This window comes from Onychomys torridus, chromosome 10, assembly GCF_903995425.1.
Source record: "Onychomys torridus chromosome 10, mOncTor1.1, whole genome shotgun sequence".
Taxonomy (NCBI): domain Eukaryota; kingdom Metazoa; phylum Chordata; class Mammalia; order Rodentia; family Cricetidae; genus Onychomys; species Onychomys torridus.
This window is the reverse complement of record NC_050452.1, coordinates 44714968-44736380: the sequence shown is the minus strand read 5'-3', so window position 1 is coordinate 44736380 and position 21413 is coordinate 44714968. Positions and strand designations below refer to the sequence as shown.

Below are 21413 nucleotides of genomic sequence, written 5' to 3'. Positions count from 1 at the left end.
ATTATAACTGTATTCCACAAATAATTACTTACTTTCCCACTCTAGGAACAGAAGCTTCCTGCAATTAAAAAAGGAGTACCTAATTTTCTTGTTTTTGTTTTTGTCTGGAGATAAGGTTTCTTTGTGTAGCCCTGGCTGTCCTGGAACTCACTCTGTAGACCAGGCTGGCCTTGAACTCCCAGAGATCCGCCTGGCTCTGCCTCCCGAGTGCTGGGATTAAAGCGTGACCACCTGAGTTTGAAGCCCAGGCAGGACCCACCTGGAAGGAGAACTGACCACCTAACTTACTTGTTCTCTGACCTCTGCACACATGGTTTGCCCTCCATCCACATCCCCTCCAAATAAATGCATATAAAAAAGATAACTTAGAAAATCTTAATTTACACATGAGATTTTTATTGGATTTCTTGATTAAAGGAAAATAATAGAATTGTAACAGACATAATTAAATGAGGGTAACAAACACTTTTGGACTCAGGCTGCAAAAGTAGCAATCAGTGGTGAAAGCTAAGGAACAACACAGACCACAAGACTGACTTTCTCCTCAGGTTAAAGTCTTTCAAAAAAGAAAGTACTATTCATGTTAGGCAGGGAAGGAAATGCAGAGTGATCTTTTGGGGAAAAACAAAAAAAAATTAAAACCACTAATGACATATCACATTAAAACCAAAGGACAGAGAACTTTAACAGGCCCATACATAGTAGCACAGTGATTTCATGGCTTAAAAATCCCAGTTAATGGTGAGCAAACAAACCACGTCCAGGAGAACTGCCCTTCCCAGTCTGGACAGTCTGTAATGCTGGAAAGTGTTCAAAGTTCCTATTTTACAAAAATTGACAACATTGAAACCAACATGATTGTTTTCCATCCATTCAATAACAGAGGATAATAATATAAAAATATGTAAAAATTATTCCTGACTCATAATTCCTAGGTATGCTAACACCCATATAGCTAGTATAAATTTGGTGATTAAAAAAATATTTTTGTTTCCTTAAAAACATGTAGCTCATTTACCATTTAATATCACACAGACGCTGGCTACCTTGAAGTACCAAAATAACCACATAAAATGGGAGTATCTAGACCTTGGGTTTCTTGTTGGGTGGGTCCTGAAGACTAAACTTTGGAATTTCACCAGGAGTGTATGGAATTCTCTTGGAAGACACCTTTTTGCCAATTGTTTCGATCTGAAAAGGGAAAAAAAATAGAACTATTAATCATAGGCACATATGTAAGAGATCTACAATATAGAGAGATAAGAGAAACACTTTTTAAAGTTGTCTGACTTGCTGAGAGATCTTCGCACCTTTATTTTTGTGTTTCTAGAATCAAGTGTCGCCCCACTTTGCTGGCTTGGTTTTGTTTGGGTTTTAGAGACAGGGTCTTGCTCTGACGCTCTGGCCTCTAACTCAGAGACCCTCCTGCTTCTGCCTCCCACATGCTGGGGTGCACGGACCAGCACACCTCAACCATCACGTGATAGACACAAGCACTTCACTTTTCATGTATATGGGTACTTTCGTCTGCTTGGACATCTGTACACCAGAAGGCCTCAGTTGGGAGCCGCCATGTGGGTGCTAGGAACTGAACTCAGGACTTTGAGGAGAAAAGTGAGTACTCTCAATTACTGAACCATCTCTCCAGCCCCAGACAACCACCACCTTTTTTTTCTGTGTAGCCCTGGCTGTCCTGGAACTCGCTCTGTAGGCCAGGTTGGCCTGGAACTCAGGGATCCATCCACCTGCCTCTGCCTCCTAAGCGAAACCACAACTGACTAAAATAATTTTAAATATGTATCTTTCTACATACGTCTTAGAAATAACATTTTAAAAAATAACACTCAGCTGGGCAACCCACACTTGGGAGGCAGAGACAGGTAAATCTCTGTGAGCTTGCAGCTAGCCTGGTGTACAGTGCTATTCCAGGACAGCCAGGGCAACACACAGAAAAACCCTATCTCGAAAAACAAAAATTAAAAATAACATTCCTGAGTTTAAGTCACAACCCAAAAAAGCAGTCCTGCTGGGGCTAAGGAGGGTGGGATGGAGGAATTTCCAAGGTCCGACAGGAGCTGAAGTTGTCAGCCGACTCTTCCTAAACCCAGTGTCTCACAAATGACGGAGAAATGGCCCTTTAACAAGCGAGTGAGAGGCTAAAGAAACCAGATGCAGTGTTGTAATGAGTAGATAAGGCCTTCCTGCCACCTGCACGAGGCACTGAGGCCCTCTGTGCGCCACAGTGCAGATGGCCCTCCTCCAGCAACGCTTTTTTAATCTTCCCTAACTTAACTCTGCCGGGAGCCTCTACGCCATGCTCACACTGCTTCAGGAGGTAGAAAGTAACAACTTGCTAGTACTTTACAGAACTCGGGGTGGAGCTGAGAACACAGATGCAGAACTCCCCAGGGTAGAGCTGAGAATACACAGATGCAGAACTCGGGGCGGAGCTGAGAACACAGATGTAGAACTCAGGGCGGAACTGAGAACACAGATGCAGAACTCAGGGCGGAACTGAGAACACAGATGCAGAACTTGGGGCAGAGTTGAGAATACACAGATGTAGAACTCGGGGTAGAGCTGAGAACACAGATGCAGAACTCGGGGTAGAGCTGAGAACACAGATGCAGAACTCGGGGTGGAGCTGAGAACACAGATGCAGAACTCGGGGTGGAGCTGAGAACACAGATGTAGAACTTGGGGTAGAGCTGAGAACACAGATGTAGAACTCAGGGCAGAACTGAGAACACAGATGCAGAACTCGGGGCAGAGCTGAGAACACAGATGTAGAACTCAGGGCAGAGCTGAGAACACAGATGCAGGACTCGGGGCAGAACTGAGAACACAGATGCAGAACTCAGGGCGGAACTGAGAACACAGATGCAGAACTCAGGGCGGAACTGAGAACACAGATGCAGAACTCAGGGCGGAACTGAGAACACAGATGCAGAACTCAGGGCGGAACTGAGAACACAGATGCAGAACTCGGGGTAGAGCTGAGAACACAGATGTAGAACTTGGGGTGAAGCTGAGAACACAGATGTAGAACTCGGGGTGAAGCTGAGAACACAGATGCAGAACTCGGGGCAGAGCTGAGAACACACAGATGTAGAACTCAGGGTAGAGCTGAGAACACAGATGCAGAACTCAGGGCGGAACTGAGAACACAGATGCAGAACTCAGGGTAGAGCTGAGAACACACAGATGCAGAACTCAGGGCGGAACTGAGAACATACAGATGCAGAACTCAGGGTAGAACTGAGAACACACAGATGCAGAACTCAGGGTAGAGCTGAGAACACACAGATGTAGAACTCGGGGTGAAGCTGAGAACACAGATGCAGAACTCGGGGTAGAGCTGAGAACACAGATGCAGAACTCGGGGTAGAGCTGAGAACACAGATGCAGAACTCGGGGTGGAGCTGAGAACACAGATGCAGAACTCGGGGTGGAGCTGAGAACACAGATGCAGAACTCGGGGTGGAGCTGAGAACACAGATGCAGAACTCGGGGTAGAGCTGAGAACACAGATGCAGAACTCAGGGCAGAGCTGAGAATACACAGATGTAGAACTCGGGGAAGAGCTGAGAACACAGATGCAGAACTCGGGGTGGAGCTGAGAACACAGATGCAGAACTCGGGGCGGAGCTGAGAACACAGATGCAGAACTTGGGGTAGAGCTGAGAACACACAGATGCAGAACTCAGGGCAGAACTGAGAACACACAGATGCAGAACTCAGGGCAGAACTGAGAACACACAGATGCAGAACTTGGGGTAGAGCTGAGAACACAGATGTAGAACTCAGGGCAGAACTGAGAACACAGATGCAGAACTCGGGGCAGAGCTGAGAACACAGATGTAGAACTCAGGGCGGAGCTGAGAACACAGATGCAGGACTCAGGGCGGAACTGAGAACACAGATGCAGAACTCAGGGCGGAACTGAGAACACAGATGCAGAACTCAGGGCGGAACTGAGAACACAGATGCAGAACTCAGGGCGGAACTGAGAACACAGATGCAGAACTCAGGGCGGAACTGAGAACACAGATGCAGAACTCGGGGTAGAGCTGAGAACACAGATGTAGAACTTGGGGTGAAGCTGAGAACACAGATGTAGAACTCGGGGTGAAGCTGAGAACACAGATGCAGAACTCGGGGCAGAGCTGAGAACACACAGATGTAGAACTCAGGGTAGAGCTGAGAACACAGATGCAGAACTCAGGGCGGAACTGAGAACACAGATGCAGAACTCAGGGTAGAGCTGAGAACACACAGATGCAGAACTCAGGGCGGAACTGAGAACATACAGATGCAGAACTCAGGGTAGAACTGAGAACACACAGATGCAGAACTCAGGGTAGAGCTGAGAACACACAGATGTAGAACTCGGGATGAAGCTGAGAACACAGATGCAGAACTCGGGGTAGAGCTGAGAACACAGATGCAGAACTCGGGATAGAGCTGAGAACACAGATGCAGAACTCGGGGTGGAGCTGAGAACACAGATGCAGAACTCGGGGTGGAGCTGAGAACACAGATGCAGAACTCGGGGTAGAGCTGAGAACACAGATGCAGAACTCAGGGCAGAGCTGAGAATACACAGATGTAGAACTCGGGGAAGAGCTGAGAACACAGATGCAGAACTCGGGGTGGAGCTGAGAACACAGATGCAGAACTCGGGGCAGAGCTGAGAACACAGATGCAGAACTTGGGGTCGAGCTGAGAACACACAGATGCAGAACTCAGGGCAGAACTGAGAACACACAGATGCAGAACTCAGGGCAGAACTGAGAACACACAGATGCAGAACTCGGGATGAAGCTGAGAACACAGATGCAGAACTCGGGGTAGAGCTGAGAACACAGATGCAGAACTCGGGATAGAGCTGAGAACACAGATGCAGAACTCGGGGGGGAGCTGAGAACACAGATGCAGAACTCGGGGCGGAACTGAGAACACAGATGCAGAACTCGGGGTAGAGCTGAGAACACAGATGCAGAACTCAGGGCAGAGCTGAGAATACACAGATGTAGAACTCGGGGAAGAGCTGAGAACACAGATGCAGAACTCGGGGTGGAGCTGAGAACACAGATGCAGAACTCGGGGCGGAGCTGAGAACACAGATGCAGAACTTGGGGTAGAGCTGAGAACACACAGATGCAGAACTCAGGGCAGAACTGAGAACACACAGATGCAGAACTCAGGGCAGAACTGAGAACACACAGATGCAGAACTTGGGGTAGAGCTGAGAACACAGATGTAGAACTCAGGGCAGAACTGAGAACACAGATGCAGAACTCGGGGCAGAGCTGAGAACACAGATGTAGAACTCAGGGCGGAGCTGAGAACACAGATGCAGGACTCGGGGCGGAACTGAGAACACAGATGCAGAACTCAGGGCGGAACTGAGAACACAGATGCAGAACTCAGGGCGGAACTGAGAACACAGATGCAGAACTCAGGGCGGAACTGAGAACACAGATGCAGAACTCGGGGCGGAACTGAGAACACAGATGCAGAACTCGGGGTAGAGCTGAGAACACAGATGTAGAACTTGGGGTGAAGCTGAGAACACAGATGTAGAACTCGGGGTGAAGCTGAGAACACAGATGCAGAACTCGGGGCAGAGCTGAGAACACACAGATGTAGAACTCAGGGTAGAGCTGAGAACACAGATGCAGAACTCAGGGCGGAACTGAGAACACAGATGCAGAACTCAGGGTAGAGCTGAGAACACACAGATGCAGAACTCAGGGCGGAACTGAGAACATACAGATGCAGAACTCAGGGTAGAACTGAGAACACACAGATGCAGAACTCAGGGTAGAGCTGAGAACACACAGATGTAGAACTCGGGATGAAGCTGAGAACACAGATGCAGAACTCGGGGTAGAGCTGAGAACACAGATGCAGAACTCGGGATAGAGCTGAGAACACAGATGCAGAACTCGGGGTGGAGCTGAGAACACAGATGCAGAACTCGGGGTGGAGCTGAGAACACAGATGCAGAACTCGGGGTAGAGCTGAGAACACAGATGCAGAACTCAGGGCAGAGCTGAGAATACACAGATGTAGAACTCGGGGAAGAGCTGAGAACACAGATGCAGAACTCGGGGTGGAGCTGAGAACACAGATGCAGAACTCGGGGCAGAGCTGAGAACACAGATGCAGAACTTGGGGTAGAGCTGAGAACACACAGATGCAGAACTCAGGGCAGAACTGAGAACACACAGATGCAGAACTCAGGGCAGAACTGAGAACACACAGATGCAGAACTCGGGATGAAGCTGAGAACACAGATGCAGAACTCGGGGTAGAGCTGAGAACACAGATGCAGAACTCGGGATAGAGCTGAGAACACAGATGCAGAACTCGGGGTGGAGCTGAGAACACAGATGCAGAACTCGGGGTGGAGCTGAGAACACAGATGCAGAACTCGGGGTAGAGCTGAGAACACAGATGCAGAACTCAGGGCAGAGCTGAGAATACACAGATGTAGAACTCGGGGAAGAGCTGAGAACACAGATGCAGAACTCGGGGTGGAGCTGAGAACACAGATGCAGAACTCGGGGCAGAGCTGAGAACACAGATGCAGAACTTGGGGTAGAGCTGAGAACACACAGATGCAGAACTCAGGGCAGAACTGAGAACACACAGATGCAGAACTCAGGGCAGAACTGAGAACACACAGATGCAGAACTTGGGGTAGAGCTGAGAACACACAGATGCAGAACTCAGGGCAGAACTGAGAACACACAGATGCAGAACTCAGGGCAGAACTGAGAACACACAGATGCAGAACTTGGGGTAGAGCTGAGAACACAGATGTAGAACTCAGGGCAGAACTGAGAACACAGATGCAGAACTCGGGGCAGAGCTGAGAACACAGATGCAGAACTTGGGGTAGAGCTGAGAACACACAGATGTAGAACTCAGGGCAGAACTGAGAACACACAGATGCAGAACTCAGGGCAGAACTGAGAACACACAGATGCAGAACTCAGGGCAGAACTGAGAACACACAGATGCAGAACTCAGGGTAGAGCTGAGAACACAGATGCAGAACTCGGGGAAGAGCTGAGAATACACAGATGCAGAACTGAGAACACAGATGCAGAACTGGGGCAGAGCTGAGAACACACATGCACTGCTCGGGACGGGTTCTATCAGCGTTCCCAAGCTCCACAATCAGTGAACTTGACTGAAAAGAGGGCTGGTCTCAGGAACTCCATATTCTCCCTTCAGACCTCTCACAGCACAGGGACAGCACTGAGTGTCTGGAAGGTATAGGATGAACACCAGTTGATGATCCTAGGTACCTGGTGAGGTGGATGCTAACTATGCTCCCACGAGGATGACCATGTGGCTGCTACAATGAAGCATTTCCTCAGTGGCCACCCACAATCCAAGCCCACCCATCACCCAGGGCTTCACTGGGGTATGAAGCTCAGCTGTGAAAAACCATGAGGAATGCACCATGTAACCAGTATCTTCTTACGTGACAGATGCTATGAGGTGAGCTAGGGACACGCTGTACGACAGGCACCTGATGCCCTCTCAGCGGCTAAGTAAAGGAGACCAACTTTATGTCACAACAGGGAAGGAGTGGAATGGTCACCGAAAAATCTGGACTTCCCAGAGAAGACCTCTTGCCCGGTTATCTAACTGCTAAATTAGAAAATATGACAATTCTGCAGGGCAGCGGTGGTGCAGAACTTTAATCTCAGCACTTGAGAGGCAGAGGCAGAGGCAGGAGGATCTCTGAGTTTGAGGTCAGCCTGGGCTACAGAGTGAGATCCAGGACAGGCACCGAAACTACACAGAGAAACCCTGTCTCGAGAAGAAAAAAAGAAAGGAAAGAAAATATGACAATTCTAAAACTCATACAGTGGGTTTATAACAGACCAGGCCACTGAGATGGCTCAGAGGGTAAATAAAGGTATTGCTGCACAAGCCCGAAGTTCTATGGGCAGATATAAAGGAGGGGGGAGGACTGACTCTCGAGTTGTCCTCTGACCTCCAACATGTCTCCCCCCCAAACCACACACACACACACACACACACACACACACACACACACACACACACAGAATAATAAAGTGATAATGACAAGATCAAACGAACAAAAAAGCCAGTCCAGAATCCTGATTACCTGGAAGCCAATGGTCTGTAGCTCACTGTGGAGCCCATCCAGGACACGTCGTCCATCAAAGATGAAGGCTGGTTTCAGCATTTTTTTGTGAATCCGTTCATAATCCAGTTCCTGTGACAATATAGCAAATGAAGAACTAGAACACATGGACACATACTCAACCTGCGCTGATATGGGAACACCTCTAGAATTTTTCTTAATGTAATTTTTGAGACGTCACCTTAAACATGTCCCATTCAGTGCAGATAACAAGGGCATGGGCACCATCACATGCTTCATATGGATCCTTGGAAATGGTCACCAGTCTGGACACTATAAAAATAGCAACAATGACCAAAACAGAAATGCGAAACAAGGCGTCTGAAGTTAAGTGTTTAACACTAGTCCTGAGAAGGCGTGTCTGACAGAAGTGAAGAGATGACTGAGTGGGAATGATGGGGAACCAGGAGCACCCCCAGCTTTCTCCACAAGTATTTCCTGGGACTCTCTAGGGCTTTGTGGAGTACCCTGAGCTAGATCCCTGGCCTCTGCAGAAATGACTAGATTAAAACCCAGGTGACGACTTCAGATCAAAGATGAGGACAGACTTCCTAAGGTTTAATTTCTGAGAAATGAAGCTGAATACAGGGCCAACCCCTGACAATTAGCAGCGGAAGATGCAGCTACTAAAGGTCTCAAAGGAAAAGCAGGTGTGTGCACTTGTATCCAAAATGATTTACGGAACAGAATCCTACCTTGGTCATCTGCTGAAACACCCGGATGAGAAAGATCCACGACTATTTGTTCCCTGGGTACTTTGGGGTCATAGATATGGAGGTGCGCACCTTCATCCATCAGATATTTGCTAATGTAGATACTGGAGGACTCTCTGAGGGAGAAACGAGTCAGTGTTGCTGTAGACGACACAGTCTTGTTTGTTTGTTCCAGAAAGGTTTCTCTGTGCAGCCCTGGCTGTCCTGAACTCCCTCGGTAGCCCAGGCTAGCCTCGAATTTAGAGGTCTGCCTGCCTCTGCCTCCATAGTGCTGGGATTAAAGGTGGGTGTCACCACCGCCTCTCAGCGAAATGACATATTCTAAAATCAGGAAATTTAAGATATGGTGGTAAGTTCCAGTCGCACCTAAGTCTCGAGGATACAGGTGCTTTCATTTGCCTGTTTTTGTCTTTCCAGACAGGTTTCTTTGTGTAACTGCCCTGGCTGTCTTGGAGCTTGCTTTGTAGACCAAGATGGCCTCGAACTCACAGAGATCTACCTGTGTCTGCGTCCCAAGTGCTGAGATTAAGGCGTGCATCACCACAACTGGCTAACACACACACACACACACACACACACACACACACACACACACACACACACACACACATGCATGCACACATATTCACTAAGTAACCCTGGCTGGCCTGGTACTTGCTATATGGGCCAGGCTGGCCTCCAATTCATAGAGATCTACCTGTCCCTACCTATGGCTCCTGAGATTAATACCATGAGTCACCAAGCATATGTAAAATTAAAAAGAACAAAACAAAACTTTGTTGTGGGATGTTCTGTATGTCAAATGTGTTGCTCTGATTGGTTAAGAAATAAAACACTGATTGGTCAGTAGCCAGGCAGGAAGTATAGGCAGGACAAGCACAGAAGAGAATTGGGGGAAGTGGAAGGCTGAGGCAGAGAGACACGGCCAGCCGCCGCCATGACAAGGAAGATGTAAGGTACCGGTAAGCCACATGGCAAAATACAGATTAATAGAAATGGGTTAATTTAAGATAGAAGTAGATAACAAGAAGCCTGCGCCATTAGGCCAAACAGTTTAAATAATACAAGCGTCTGAGTGATTATTTTATAAGTGGGCTGTCGGACTGCCAGGTTTGGCGGGACCTGGAGAGAAAACTCCAGCTACAAAACTTTTTAAAAAAATGTTTTAAAGAGGGCTGGAGAGATGGCTCAGTGGTTAAGAGCACTGGCTACTGGGCCTGGATTCAATTCTATCACCCACATGGCAGCTCTCAACTGTTTGTAACTCCAGTTCCAGAGGATCTGACACCATCACACAGACATCCACGCAGGCCAAACACCAATGCACGTAAATAAATAAATCTTGAAAAACATTTTTTTAAAAAGAACTGATACCTGGTGTCACCAGTGTCTTTTTTGAATGCAAACCCCAAGATAGCGATCTTCTTATCGGTCACTGTATTAAACAGACTGTCTATGATCCTGGAAGCAAACCTCCTCCTCTGGTAGTCATTCATGTCTATGACCTGAAATTATATGTATAACATACAATGTTAGGTTATTAAAGTGCAGTCTAGGCCATACATCTGGTTTTATAGTAAGTGCTACTGTATAAATATATGGTTTACATATTCATGGAAAAGATTACCTAACACTGTCATTTAGATTTAAATCTGAAAAAGCTTACTCAACACTGTCATTTAGATTTAAATCTGAAAATGAAAAATCCACCAATTCCCAGATGTGGTGGCACACGCCTTTAATTCCAGCACTTACAGGCAGATCTCTAAGTTCCAGGCCAGCCTGGTCTATAAAGCAAGTTCCAGCACAGCCAGGCAGGGCTGCACAGAGAACCCTGTCTTGAAAAAAAACAAATAATAATAAAAAACAAATAGTAGTAATAATAAAGTCCACCCATTCCCTTCCTTAGAGCCTTTCTGAAAACATTCATTTTCATTTGGCTTGGTCTGCGGTGGGTGAGTGAAGCGGGGGCGGATGAAAAGACGGAAACACAGCTAGACTTGACTTCTGAAGGCACCTGAGATGCAGCCACAAAGCCAGCCTAAATGAGGCACTCCCCTCCAAGCTAGCTTCAACCCCCCAGAGAGAAAAGTGGTACGCAATCAGCTCTCCAAGCACTCCTCAAATGCTGCAACTCACCATTCACCAAAGCTCACCAACTCACCATTACCAAGGAGGAAAGGGGGAAGAGAAGCAGAGATACAGAAGAGGAAAGCTTTGGTGAATGGCGAGTTGTAGTTGAAAATTTCTTCTCTCCTGTAGCCGGGAAGTCAGGAGAGAAGCCGGCCACCTCCTTTGGAGCAATTATTTTGTAAGTGGCTGCAGGACTTCAGGTGAGGGATTCATCCAGACTGCTGGCCAAGGCAGGACCAGAGAAATTTGACTACAACTCACCAACTCACCAAAGCTCACCATCTCACCATGCGAAGAAAATGGCTAGGAACAAACACCACACAGAGGGAGAGCTGCTTCTACACCAACTGTGACACCACAAGTACTAGACAAGCTTTTCAGACAAACATCCTGAGTAAAAGCATCTGGGAGCATCTGCCACATCTGCTAGTTGAAGTTGCTGGTGCAGGGAGCATGGGGAACAAGGAGGCTTTTTCAAAAGCTTTCAGGAACCATCTCAAGTTCTTGGCAGCTTGAAAAGGAGCCCAGAGTGTTGAAAAATCAGGACTTCATGTGCATTTTGTACATAATGATTGGCAAGATGAAGCCCCCGGCTAGGTTGAGTGAAATACACAGAAAGTGAGCCATCTCTCCAGACTCTCACGTAGCTACTGCTGAAATCTGAAAAGTTATGGACTCAGGAAACCATTTGGGAACGGTGCATATCCTGGCCGGTACCGTAGGCAAGTTATATCATTTCTCAAAGTATCTTCTCATCTACTTATTTTTATTTTTTGGTTTTTTCAAGACAGGGTTTCTCTGTAGCTTTGGAGCCTGTCCTGGACCAGCTCTGTAGACTAGGCTGGCCTCGAACTCACAGAGATCCACCTGCCTCTGCCTCCCAAGTGCTGGGATTACAGGCGTGCACCACCAGCGCCCGGCCTCTTCTCTCATCTAAAAATGATGTTCTGCATGCAAAGTGCCCCCAAAGCGTACCCAGAATAAGCAAGCGTTTGATAAGCCAGGAAGAGGTTCCCGTTTTAGCTCTGTGAATCTGAAAGAGGGGAAGGAAAGCGTCCACAGATGCAAACCACTTGAAAACATTACAGTGTGGGTGCTTCACACCAAGTTCCAGGCTAGCCTGGACTACACAGTGAGACCCTGTCTCTTATGATGGCGCATGCCTGTAATTCTAACGTTTAGGAGGTGGCAGAGGCAGTAGGTGTTCAAGGTCATTCTCAGCTGCACAGCAAGTTCAAAACCAGCCCGTTTACATGAGACAGTGTCAAACACATACCCTCAAACATGAAGGACAATATTACTTCCTGATCCATTCTGAGCAAATTTAACTATAAAATGGGAAGTATTGATGTATCAAAAATGCCCATCACAGTTGACTAGGAAAAAAGACTAAGTGAAAACAGACATTCATTAAATAAACCGGAAACAGTAAATTGAGTTCCTGGAACATTTCACCAAGGGAGCATTGCTTATTAGACTCTAATCAGAAGCCTTTGACTACAAAGATACATACCTGCTGCCAATAACGAGCTACTTCGGGCAGATTCAGGGCCTCACATAGGTAAACCAAATTCAGAACATCTTTTTGGAAGCAGCTGCCACCAAAACCTGAAGGAAGAAAAAAAACTGACAATATTTTCAGGTAAGATCCAGAAACTAAATCCTGTAGCAAAACTTATACAACATTGGTAGCTTTTATTTAGATTTTAAGTAATAAAATTCAGCCGGGTGGTAGTGGCGCACGCCTGTAATCCCAGCACTTGGGAGGCAGAGGCAGGTGGATCTCTGTGAGTTCGAGGCCAGCCTGGTCTACAAAGTGAGTTCCAGGACAGCCTCCAAAGCTACAGAGAAACCCTGTCTCGAAAAACCAAAAAATAAAAATAAAAATAAAATAAAATAAAATTCAGATAGCAGAAAATTTTTGTAGTTACATGGTGAGTTCAAGTCCAGCCTGGGCTACATGAGACCCAGTATCAACATGAAAAAAAATAGGAAAAGCAGATTTATAAATCACATAACATTTACAAGTAGTTAGTCAGCTCTTCAAATATTTACCAAACAGTACCCCAACACAAGTTTCATTAAAGCTACATGTGACCTTTTCTCCTTCCAAAAAAGTATTTTATTTGTGTGTGTGAGGGTTTTGCCTGCATGTATGTATGTGCACTATCCTCAGAGGTTAGAAGAGGGATGGGTGGTTTAGAGTGACCACCGTGAGTGGTGAGAACAGACAGGTCATGCACAAGGCCACTTGACCTTCCACTTACATTTATCATCTGTTTCTTCTGGACCTATCTGGTATGATTGCCTCTGCCTCCTACTTTACTACAGAGTTAGGAAACTTTCAGTAAAGGGCCAGAGGGTAAATATTTCAGTCTTTGTGGGACATAAAATCTCTGCCACTGCAGCTCCATAGTAGGCAAAGACAAGGGACAGGCTGTGGGTGTGTTATGACTATATTCCACACTATATTGGACTCATGTACAACAAGCTGTGAGCTGGATTTGGGCCAAGGTGTGCTAGCTCACCCTTGAGCTCGCATAATTCAGGCTGCAGTAGGAAGGTAGGGACTTCAGTGTCAGAATCATCTGGCCTCAGCATTGTAGGATTCTGAGCAAGGTTCACACTTTCCTTGAATCTGAATACTGTCTAAAGACAAAATCAACGCACCTCCTTATTAGGTCATAGACAGCAAAAATGCCAAGTGTAGTTTCGAACATCTGTGATTCTGGCTCAGGGGAGGTAAAGGCAGGAAGAGCGGGAGTTTGAGGCCAATCTTGACTATATAGCAAGTTTAAAGCAAGCCTGGGCTGTATGAAACTCTGTCTTAAAAGAAAAAAAAACAACTTAAAGGAGATAGATAAAGTATTGTTATAGAACATGACACTTGCTATGCCTTATGTAAATAGAAACTATTTTATTATAGTTAGAGAAAACAGTACTAGAAAGTAACATTTAGCCTTAGAAATACTAGCTCTGTGTGTGTGTGTGTGTGTGTGTGTGTGTATGCACAAGCGTGCATGCTAAGCAAGCACTCTAACACTGTCCTAACCCCCTTTATGTATTTTTTATTATGAGACAGGGTTTCACTAAGTTGTGTTCTATACAGTATTTTTAGTGCTAAAATACAGCATAACTACCACAAATAATGAGAACTGACTACAGGGCTGGTATAAAGTTGGATTCATAGATTGGGCAACTATGCTGTGGCCAGGCCTGGTGGCACATGCCTGTAATCTCAACTACCTCAGAGACTGATATAGGAGCACAGAAGACTCACAGCCTGCCTGGGCTACAGAATAAGTTCAAAGGCACCCCAGGCAACTTATGTAACCGTGGCTAGCCTCAAACTCCTGATTCTCCTGCCTCTACTTCCTTAGGGGAAGGATAAACATGCCTAACTTCACTTAGTCTTTACAACCTATGGGAAGGTACTATGTGTAAGTCCGTTCATATTTGGAGGTCAGAGACCAACTTGAGGGCATCTGTTCTCTACTTTTACCATGTGAGTTCAAAGTCACCAGGCTTGGGGACAGGTGCCCCTTACTCACTGAGACATCTTACAGGCCCTTTAAGATTTGTTTTATGGCTGGGCGGTGGTGGCGAACGCCTTTAATCCCAGCACTCGGGATAGGCAGGAGGATCTTTGTGAGTTCGAAGCCAGCCTGGTCTACAGAGTGAGATCCAGGAAAGGCTCCAAAGCTGCACAGAGAAACCCTGTCTCGAAAACCACAAAAAAAAAAAAGAAAAGAAAAGGGGAAAAAAAATGATTTGTTTTATGTGCATGAATGTTTTGTCTGCATGTATGCATGTGCACCATGTAAGTCATAAGAGAGCTTAGGATGCCCTGGAACTCAAGTTACAGATGACTGAGTCACCATGTGGGTGCTGGGAATTGAACTCAGATCCTCAAGAGCAGCCAGTGCTCTTGACCATCAGCCATCTCTCCAGCCCCCTCTAGAATCTTTTTTTTTTTTAAAGGATATTAAGTTACAAACAAAAACAAAAACCTTCTATAAGGCTGGAAGCTTTAGTAACCCATTTTATGTAGAGAAACATTGTATTTACCTACGCTGGCTTTTAGGAACTTATTTCCAATCCTTTGGTCCATGCCGATAGCTGTGGCCACCTCTTCCACATCGGCTCCTGTTGCTTCACACAGAGCACTTATGGAGTTAATGCTGCTGATCCTCTGGGCAAGAAAGGCATTTGCTGCCTTTAAATAAAGAGAGATGAGAGAAGACGATGAGCGAGACAGCAATTTCAAGTGCCGGTGTATATAGTCAGGTGACGCAAATTACTGAGCAGGCATAAGAGACTGATGCGCTCACTTTGAGGAGACAGTGAAGGCTGATTAGGAAGACAAGTCAAGAAGATTAAATTGCAGGGGTAGAGAACCTGACTAACAGGTGAGGCCTCAGGTTTAATCCCCAGCACTGAAAGAAATAAAGCAAAATAAATGTGTGTGTGTGTGTGTGTGTGTGTGTGTGTGTGTGTGTGTGTGCGCGCGCGCGCACTTGTGCAGTGATCCCTCCCCACAGTCAGGAAGCTGAGGCAGGGTGTGAGTTTGACACCAGCCGGGGTAACACCGAATGCACTACCTAACCACAGTAAGAGATTTAAGGAAGGGCTGCAAGCTCCGCACTAACCAGTTTGGAAAGCTCTGAGGACCAAGTGTTGGTGGTGAGGATCTTTTCCTTGGGAACCCAGTGCTCATACACAGCACAGAGCGCCCGGACAGCTTTCTGGCCCTCTGGGGTTTCATCCCCTCCAATGAGGACTCGGTCTGGGTTTTTCAGGTCCTTGATGGCTGTCCCCTCTGCCAAGAACTCAGGATTGGACAGTACCTAGAAGAGGGATACACGAAGGAACGTTCCAGGCTAGATGAATTGTGGGTAACTTTAAAGCATCCGTCTTGACCTGGGAAGAATCAGATTCTAGCGTTTTCTTTCTTCCTACCTGTAAATTCAGGTTGGGCTTTGTGTTGGCATCAAATATGCGGCGGATGCTTTCCGCCGCCCGCACGGGGACGGTGCTCTTCTCCGTCACGATCTTGTAGCCGTTTGAGTTCTGCACGATGCGGCGAGCGCACGCTTCAATGTACTTCAGGTCTGCTGCCCGGCCTTTCCCCATGCCGTAGGTCTTTGTTGGTGTGTTCACCTAGTGAAGGCATTTGGGATAGAGAATGCAGGGCCTGGGAGGGCTGTTCAGTGTTGTCAAGACATGCAGTTCACCATCAACAGTAGGCATGGTCTTAACTCTCACAGACCCACTCAACGCACTTTACAGATACAGGCACCGAAAAGAAACAACTGGAAACATCCAGAGAACTCTTTTGTGGAGAAGCTGTCTTACGTGTGCCAGATACCTAGATACGAGGGTAGGCCGGCAGGTTCCCAGCTAAGGCCAGGAGACAAAAATGGATGAATTCAGGTCCTTACTCTAAAGCAGTGCCTCTGTCTATCATGTATAATATATTACCATGGTCTTTTGGGGTTTTTTGTTGTTTTGTTTTTTGAGACAGGGTTTCTCTGTGTAGCTTTGCGCCTTTCCTGGAACTCACTTGGTAGCCCAGGTTGGCCTCGAACTCACAGAGATCCGCCTGGCTCTGCCTCCCAAGTGCTGGGATTAAAGGCGTACGCCACCACCACCCGGCACCATGGTCTTTTTAAAAAATAATTTTATTTTATGTGTATGTTAGCTATATGTATGTACATGAACCATGTGCCTGCCCAGTGCCCATGGAGGTCAGAAGAGGGGGTTGGATCCTGAACCTGGAGTTACAAACATTTGTAGGCTGCCATGTGGGTGCTGGGAATTGAACTCAGGTCCTTTGGAAGAGCAGCCCCACTTACCAGCTAAGCCATCTCTGCAGCTCCTATTATAGTATTTAAAAACAAATTCTAGGGCTAGAGAGATGACTCAGCAGTTAAGAGCACTTGTGTGGTTTAATACCAAATAAAACAAAGACATTTTCACAGACAGGAATATTTAAAAAAAAAAAAAATCACATGGCAAAGGAAACTACTTACAGAAATAAATACTAGATCAGCTTCTCTGATGGCCTCATCAATATTAGTAGAAAAAAATAGATTTTTCCCTCGACAGGACTCGACCACTTCTTTTAATCCAGGCTAGAGAAGGACAGAGGAAAAGGAGGTGAACACACAGTATTATCCAGCACAGCAGCAGAATCAGCTTCGTTAAGGGGAAGACTGTGCTGGAATTTAAAGGTCTAGGTTTCCAAGCAGCATCTTTTTACAACAGCGGAGGATGGCTGGGCACAGCTGTGCACACCCGGGGCCTGTCACCTGGAAGGCTGAGCTACACAGTGAATCTGAGGTCAGACCAGGCTACACTGGGAGGTCCTGTGAAAACCAGAAAAGGGGGCGAATCATACACAAAATGCGGCACGTAAGAACGTCATCATTAAATGAAGCAAAGTTGAACTTGCACAATCAAAGATCAGTGCTCTAAAACGCTTTGTCATTGTTTACCCTGTACCTGGGTCATACGTTAACCATTAACTCAACTCCTCCTATCAACTCAATTATCACATCCTCAAGGCCCGGGATTTCAAGCACACTTTCTGCATTGTCATTATGAATGCAGTGTTATACCCCCCACCCCCAGAATTCACACCATAGAAGTGGTTGCAAAAGCCAGTGTTTACTTTACACAGAGACAATAATATATGTTTTTCCAAATTCTACTATAAGAAACACTGAAAATCTACTTTTTCCCATGCAGTTTTACTGGTGATATATTTATGTTAAAAAAATTTTAAAGGCCGGGTGGTGGTGGTGCACACCTTTGATTCCAGCACTCCAGAGGCAGAGGCAGGCAGATCTCTGTGAGTTCGAGGCCAGCCTGGACTACAGAGCGAGATCCAGGACAGGCTCCAAAACAAAAACACTGTCTCGGAAAACCAAAAAAGGAAAAAAAAATTAAAGGAACACTACCACTTAAAAGTCTAAGTTTAACTTTCACATTTATTTTGGGTGTGGCTGTGGGTGTGCACCGTGTACTTGTGGAGGTCAGAAGTCAACCTTTGGGAGTCAGTCCTCTCCTTCGACCTGGTCTGGAGTCACACTCAGGTCGTCAGGTTTGGTGGGATGCACTTTTACCCAGAGTCATCCTGTCAGTCCAAAAGTCTTCTTGGAGAGAGAGAAAAACTAAGCCTAAATCTGATCAAGATGTGTCTTCTAGAGCTAACTGCCAATTTACAGAAAAGAAAGGATACAGAAAAATGTCAGAAATACTCAAGGGAGCCCAGGAGTCAGCCAGGAGAATCTACTCTGAAAATGTCCACAACAGACTAGTTTCTCTGGCTGAAGAGCAGGGGAGAAAACAATCATTAACAAGGGAGGGTCACCAGTGAGCCGAAAAAGACAAGGCTGTGGACTTACAAAAGACACGGCTGCCGGCGGTGGTGGTGGTGGTGGCACACACCTTTAATCCCAGCACTGGGAGGCAGAGGCAGGCGGATCTCTGAGTTCGAGGCCAGCCTGGGCTACAGAGTGAGTTCAAGATGGCCAGGGCTACACAGAGAAACCCTGTCTTGAAAAACAAAAAACAAACAAACAAAAAAGACACAGCGGGGTGTGGTGTGCACACCTGGGCCCTAGCACTCGGATGGGAGGTCTGCAAGCTTGAGACCAACTAGCCTGATCTGTCCAGTGAGATCCTGTCTCAAAAGAACTAAAATAAGATACTTACGTGGTATCATTCTACTGCAAAATGGGAATCTTACTCAGTCCTTGATTTAAACTAACTAGTGGAGAGATGAACATGCATAAGCTTTTTCTTTTGTTTTGTTTTTTGGGGGGGGTATTTTGGTGGTGGTGACTGATCTCAAGGCCTAGAACATGCTAAGTATCCATTCTCTCAGTAGACTACACTCCCAGTCCCAAGAGTGCTTCAAATTTTTTGTTTGTTTTCTTTTTGGTTTTCCGAGACAAGGCTTCTCTATATAACAGTCCTTGCTGTCCTGGAACTCGATCTGTAGCCCAGGCTGTCCTGGAACTCACAGAGATCCACCTGCCTCTTGCCTCTTGAGTGCTGGGATTAAAGGTGTGCATCACCACCACCACCACCACCTGAACATAGTAAAATTTTTTGTTTTTAGTAACGAATGGTGATGTGTTCATGCCTACAAGAAGAATCATTCTTTAGATGCACATAATGCAACTATAACAGATGAAATCATAAATAATTGGGATGGTGGGAGATGGGAGGAAAGTGGTCATGTTCATAACTGCTCCAACAGTGATGAGGCCACAGGGATTCATTTGCTATTATCTCTGCATTTGTCTATTTATATATTTTTAAAGAATTTATAGTGGGGGCTGGAGAGATGGCTCAGGAGTTTAGAGCACAGGTTGCTCTTGCAGAGGCCCTGGGTTTATTTCCCAGCACTCACATGATGCTCACAACCATTCATAATGCCAGTTCCAGGGGATCCAACCCCCTCTTCTGACCTCCAAGAGCATGCATGCGGTGCACACACAAACATGGACACAAAACATCCATACATGTAAAGTCCTATTCTTTATCAATTTTAACTTATTTTTTACATTCATTTGTGTGTGTGTGTGTGTGTGTGTGTGTGTGTGTGTGTACATGCAAGTGTGCCATAGCACATGCTTGCCATAGTGTGCATATGAAGGTCAAAGAACAACTTTTGGGAATAGTTCTTTCTTTCCTTCTGCTATGGGGATCCCAGGATCAAACTCAGGCCATCAGGTTTGATAGCAAATGCCTTTCTCAGCTGAGCCATTACCTCCCAGGCCCAGGCCTTTTAACACAAGCCACCGGAGGAGGTATAACTGTTATTATTAAATTGTAAACAGGAACAACCACTGGACTAGATTGCTTTGGCTATTCTGACTGGGTTCTAGAAAACGAGAAGGAAGTTATGGAGGTGGGACTCTGCAGAGCACAGGTTAAGCAGTCTTCTGTTAAATGAAGCACATCTGGTTCAGAAAGACAAATAACACATGTTCTCGATGATGTGGAAGCCAGAGGAGCTGATCACATAGAGAGCAAACTGTGATTCCCAGAGTCAGGGAGGAGCTGTAGTGTTAATATGGGTAATGGGTTCAGAAGTCCAGCTGGACAGGAAGAATAACTTCTAACATTCTAGAGACAGCAGGCTCACTGGCTGCTAACTGTTAATCAGATAACTTCAAAATAGTGTACAGAAAATTCTCTTTCTTTTTTAAAAGTTTGTATTCGTTGGTAACAGTGGTGAGCAGCCGTGTGGGTGCTGGGAACTAAACCTGAGGCTTTTGGAAGAGCAGTCAGTGCTCTTAACTGCTGAGCCATCTCTCCAGCCCGGAAAAATTCTCTCAATACAAATAAATGGTAAATGTTCTGAGGTGATAAATAGGATTAGTTATTCTGATATGATCATTAAGCACTGTACATGAAATATCACAAATAATTATTAGTCTTATATAAAAAAATGAAACATTTATTTATAGGCAGGGTCTCATGCAGCTCCAGCTGTCCTGAAACTCAGGGGTCTGCCACCCTGTCTCCCAAGCACTAGGATTAAGGCATGCATCACCACACCCAGCCTCTACTTATCTTTGTGTTTTTTGAGTATTTTTTTGAGACAGGGTCTCTTTATGTAGCCCTGACTGTCCTGGGACTTGATATATAGATCAGGCTGGCCTCGAACTCAGAGATCAGGCTGCCTCTGCCTCCTTAGTGTCAGAGTTAAAGGAATGCTCTACCACACCCAGTAGTCCACTATTTTTTGAGACAGGGTCTCAAGTATCCCAAAGTGGCCCCAAACTCCCTCTTGTGGGATTTCTGTTCCTTCTGGCTCCAACTCTTGAGTGTGGCACCATGTCCCTTTTGGAAAAAAAAAAGGACTCTGTGCACTGAGCAAACCCTCCAACTGACTGAGCAATACCTCCATCTCTGGCACACTTCTTTTTTGCTATCTCAGCACACCTGACATAACTGTCATTTTATTGTCCTTAATGTCTTCTTTTTCTCTTTTGCAGTACTGGAGAGGAAATTCAGGACCCGACACAGCTTCACCATGTGCTACACTCCCAGCTCAAAGGCCCATAACATTTTCTTATCTGGAATTTTTGTTGTGGACTTTTGGTTCTTTGCTCACTATATAGCCCAGACTGGCCTGGAACTCATTATGTAATTCAGTAGTCCTCCTGCCTCAGTCTCTAAAGTACTGTGATTACAGGCATGCACTACCACACTTAGTCTGTTTTTCTTTCTTTTTTTCTTATTATCTGGAACCCAGGGCCTATGTCAGCTAATCAAGCTAGGATGAGCTACATTCAAGCACTATACAGAACCTTCGCTTTGTTTTGAGGCAGGGTCTCTCTGTGTTGTCCTGC

The 21413-nt window shown here is 46.0% G+C and overlaps 1 protein-coding gene across 1 annotated transcript in view; it reads right to left on the bottom strand.

The window, feature by feature from the left end:
* Positions 1-375: 375 nt before the first annotated feature.
* The window catches only part of Ugdh (UDP-glucose 6-dehydrogenase), a 28033-nt gene continuing 6995 nt past the window's right edge, over positions 376-21413 (bottom strand). Inside the window, exons 3-12 of the mRNA XM_036201669.1 lie at positions 17073-17174; positions 16000-16200; positions 15690-15887; positions 15109-15256; positions 12554-12648; positions 10282-10412; positions 8890-9023; positions 8376-8467; positions 8156-8266; positions 376-1191 (exon numbers count right to left, since the gene is read on the bottom strand). Of these exons, the coding sequence (XP_036057562.1) occupies positions 1084-1191; positions 8156-8266; positions 8376-8467; positions 8890-9023; positions 10282-10412; positions 12554-12648; positions 15109-15256; positions 15690-15887; positions 16000-16200; positions 17073-17174 (1320 nt within the window). The 3' untranslated portion in view covers positions 376-1083. The remainder of the gene's footprint in view (positions 1192-8155; positions 8267-8375; positions 8468-8889; positions 9024-10281; positions 10413-12553; positions 12649-15108; positions 15257-15689; positions 15888-15999; positions 16201-17072; positions 17175-21413) is intronic.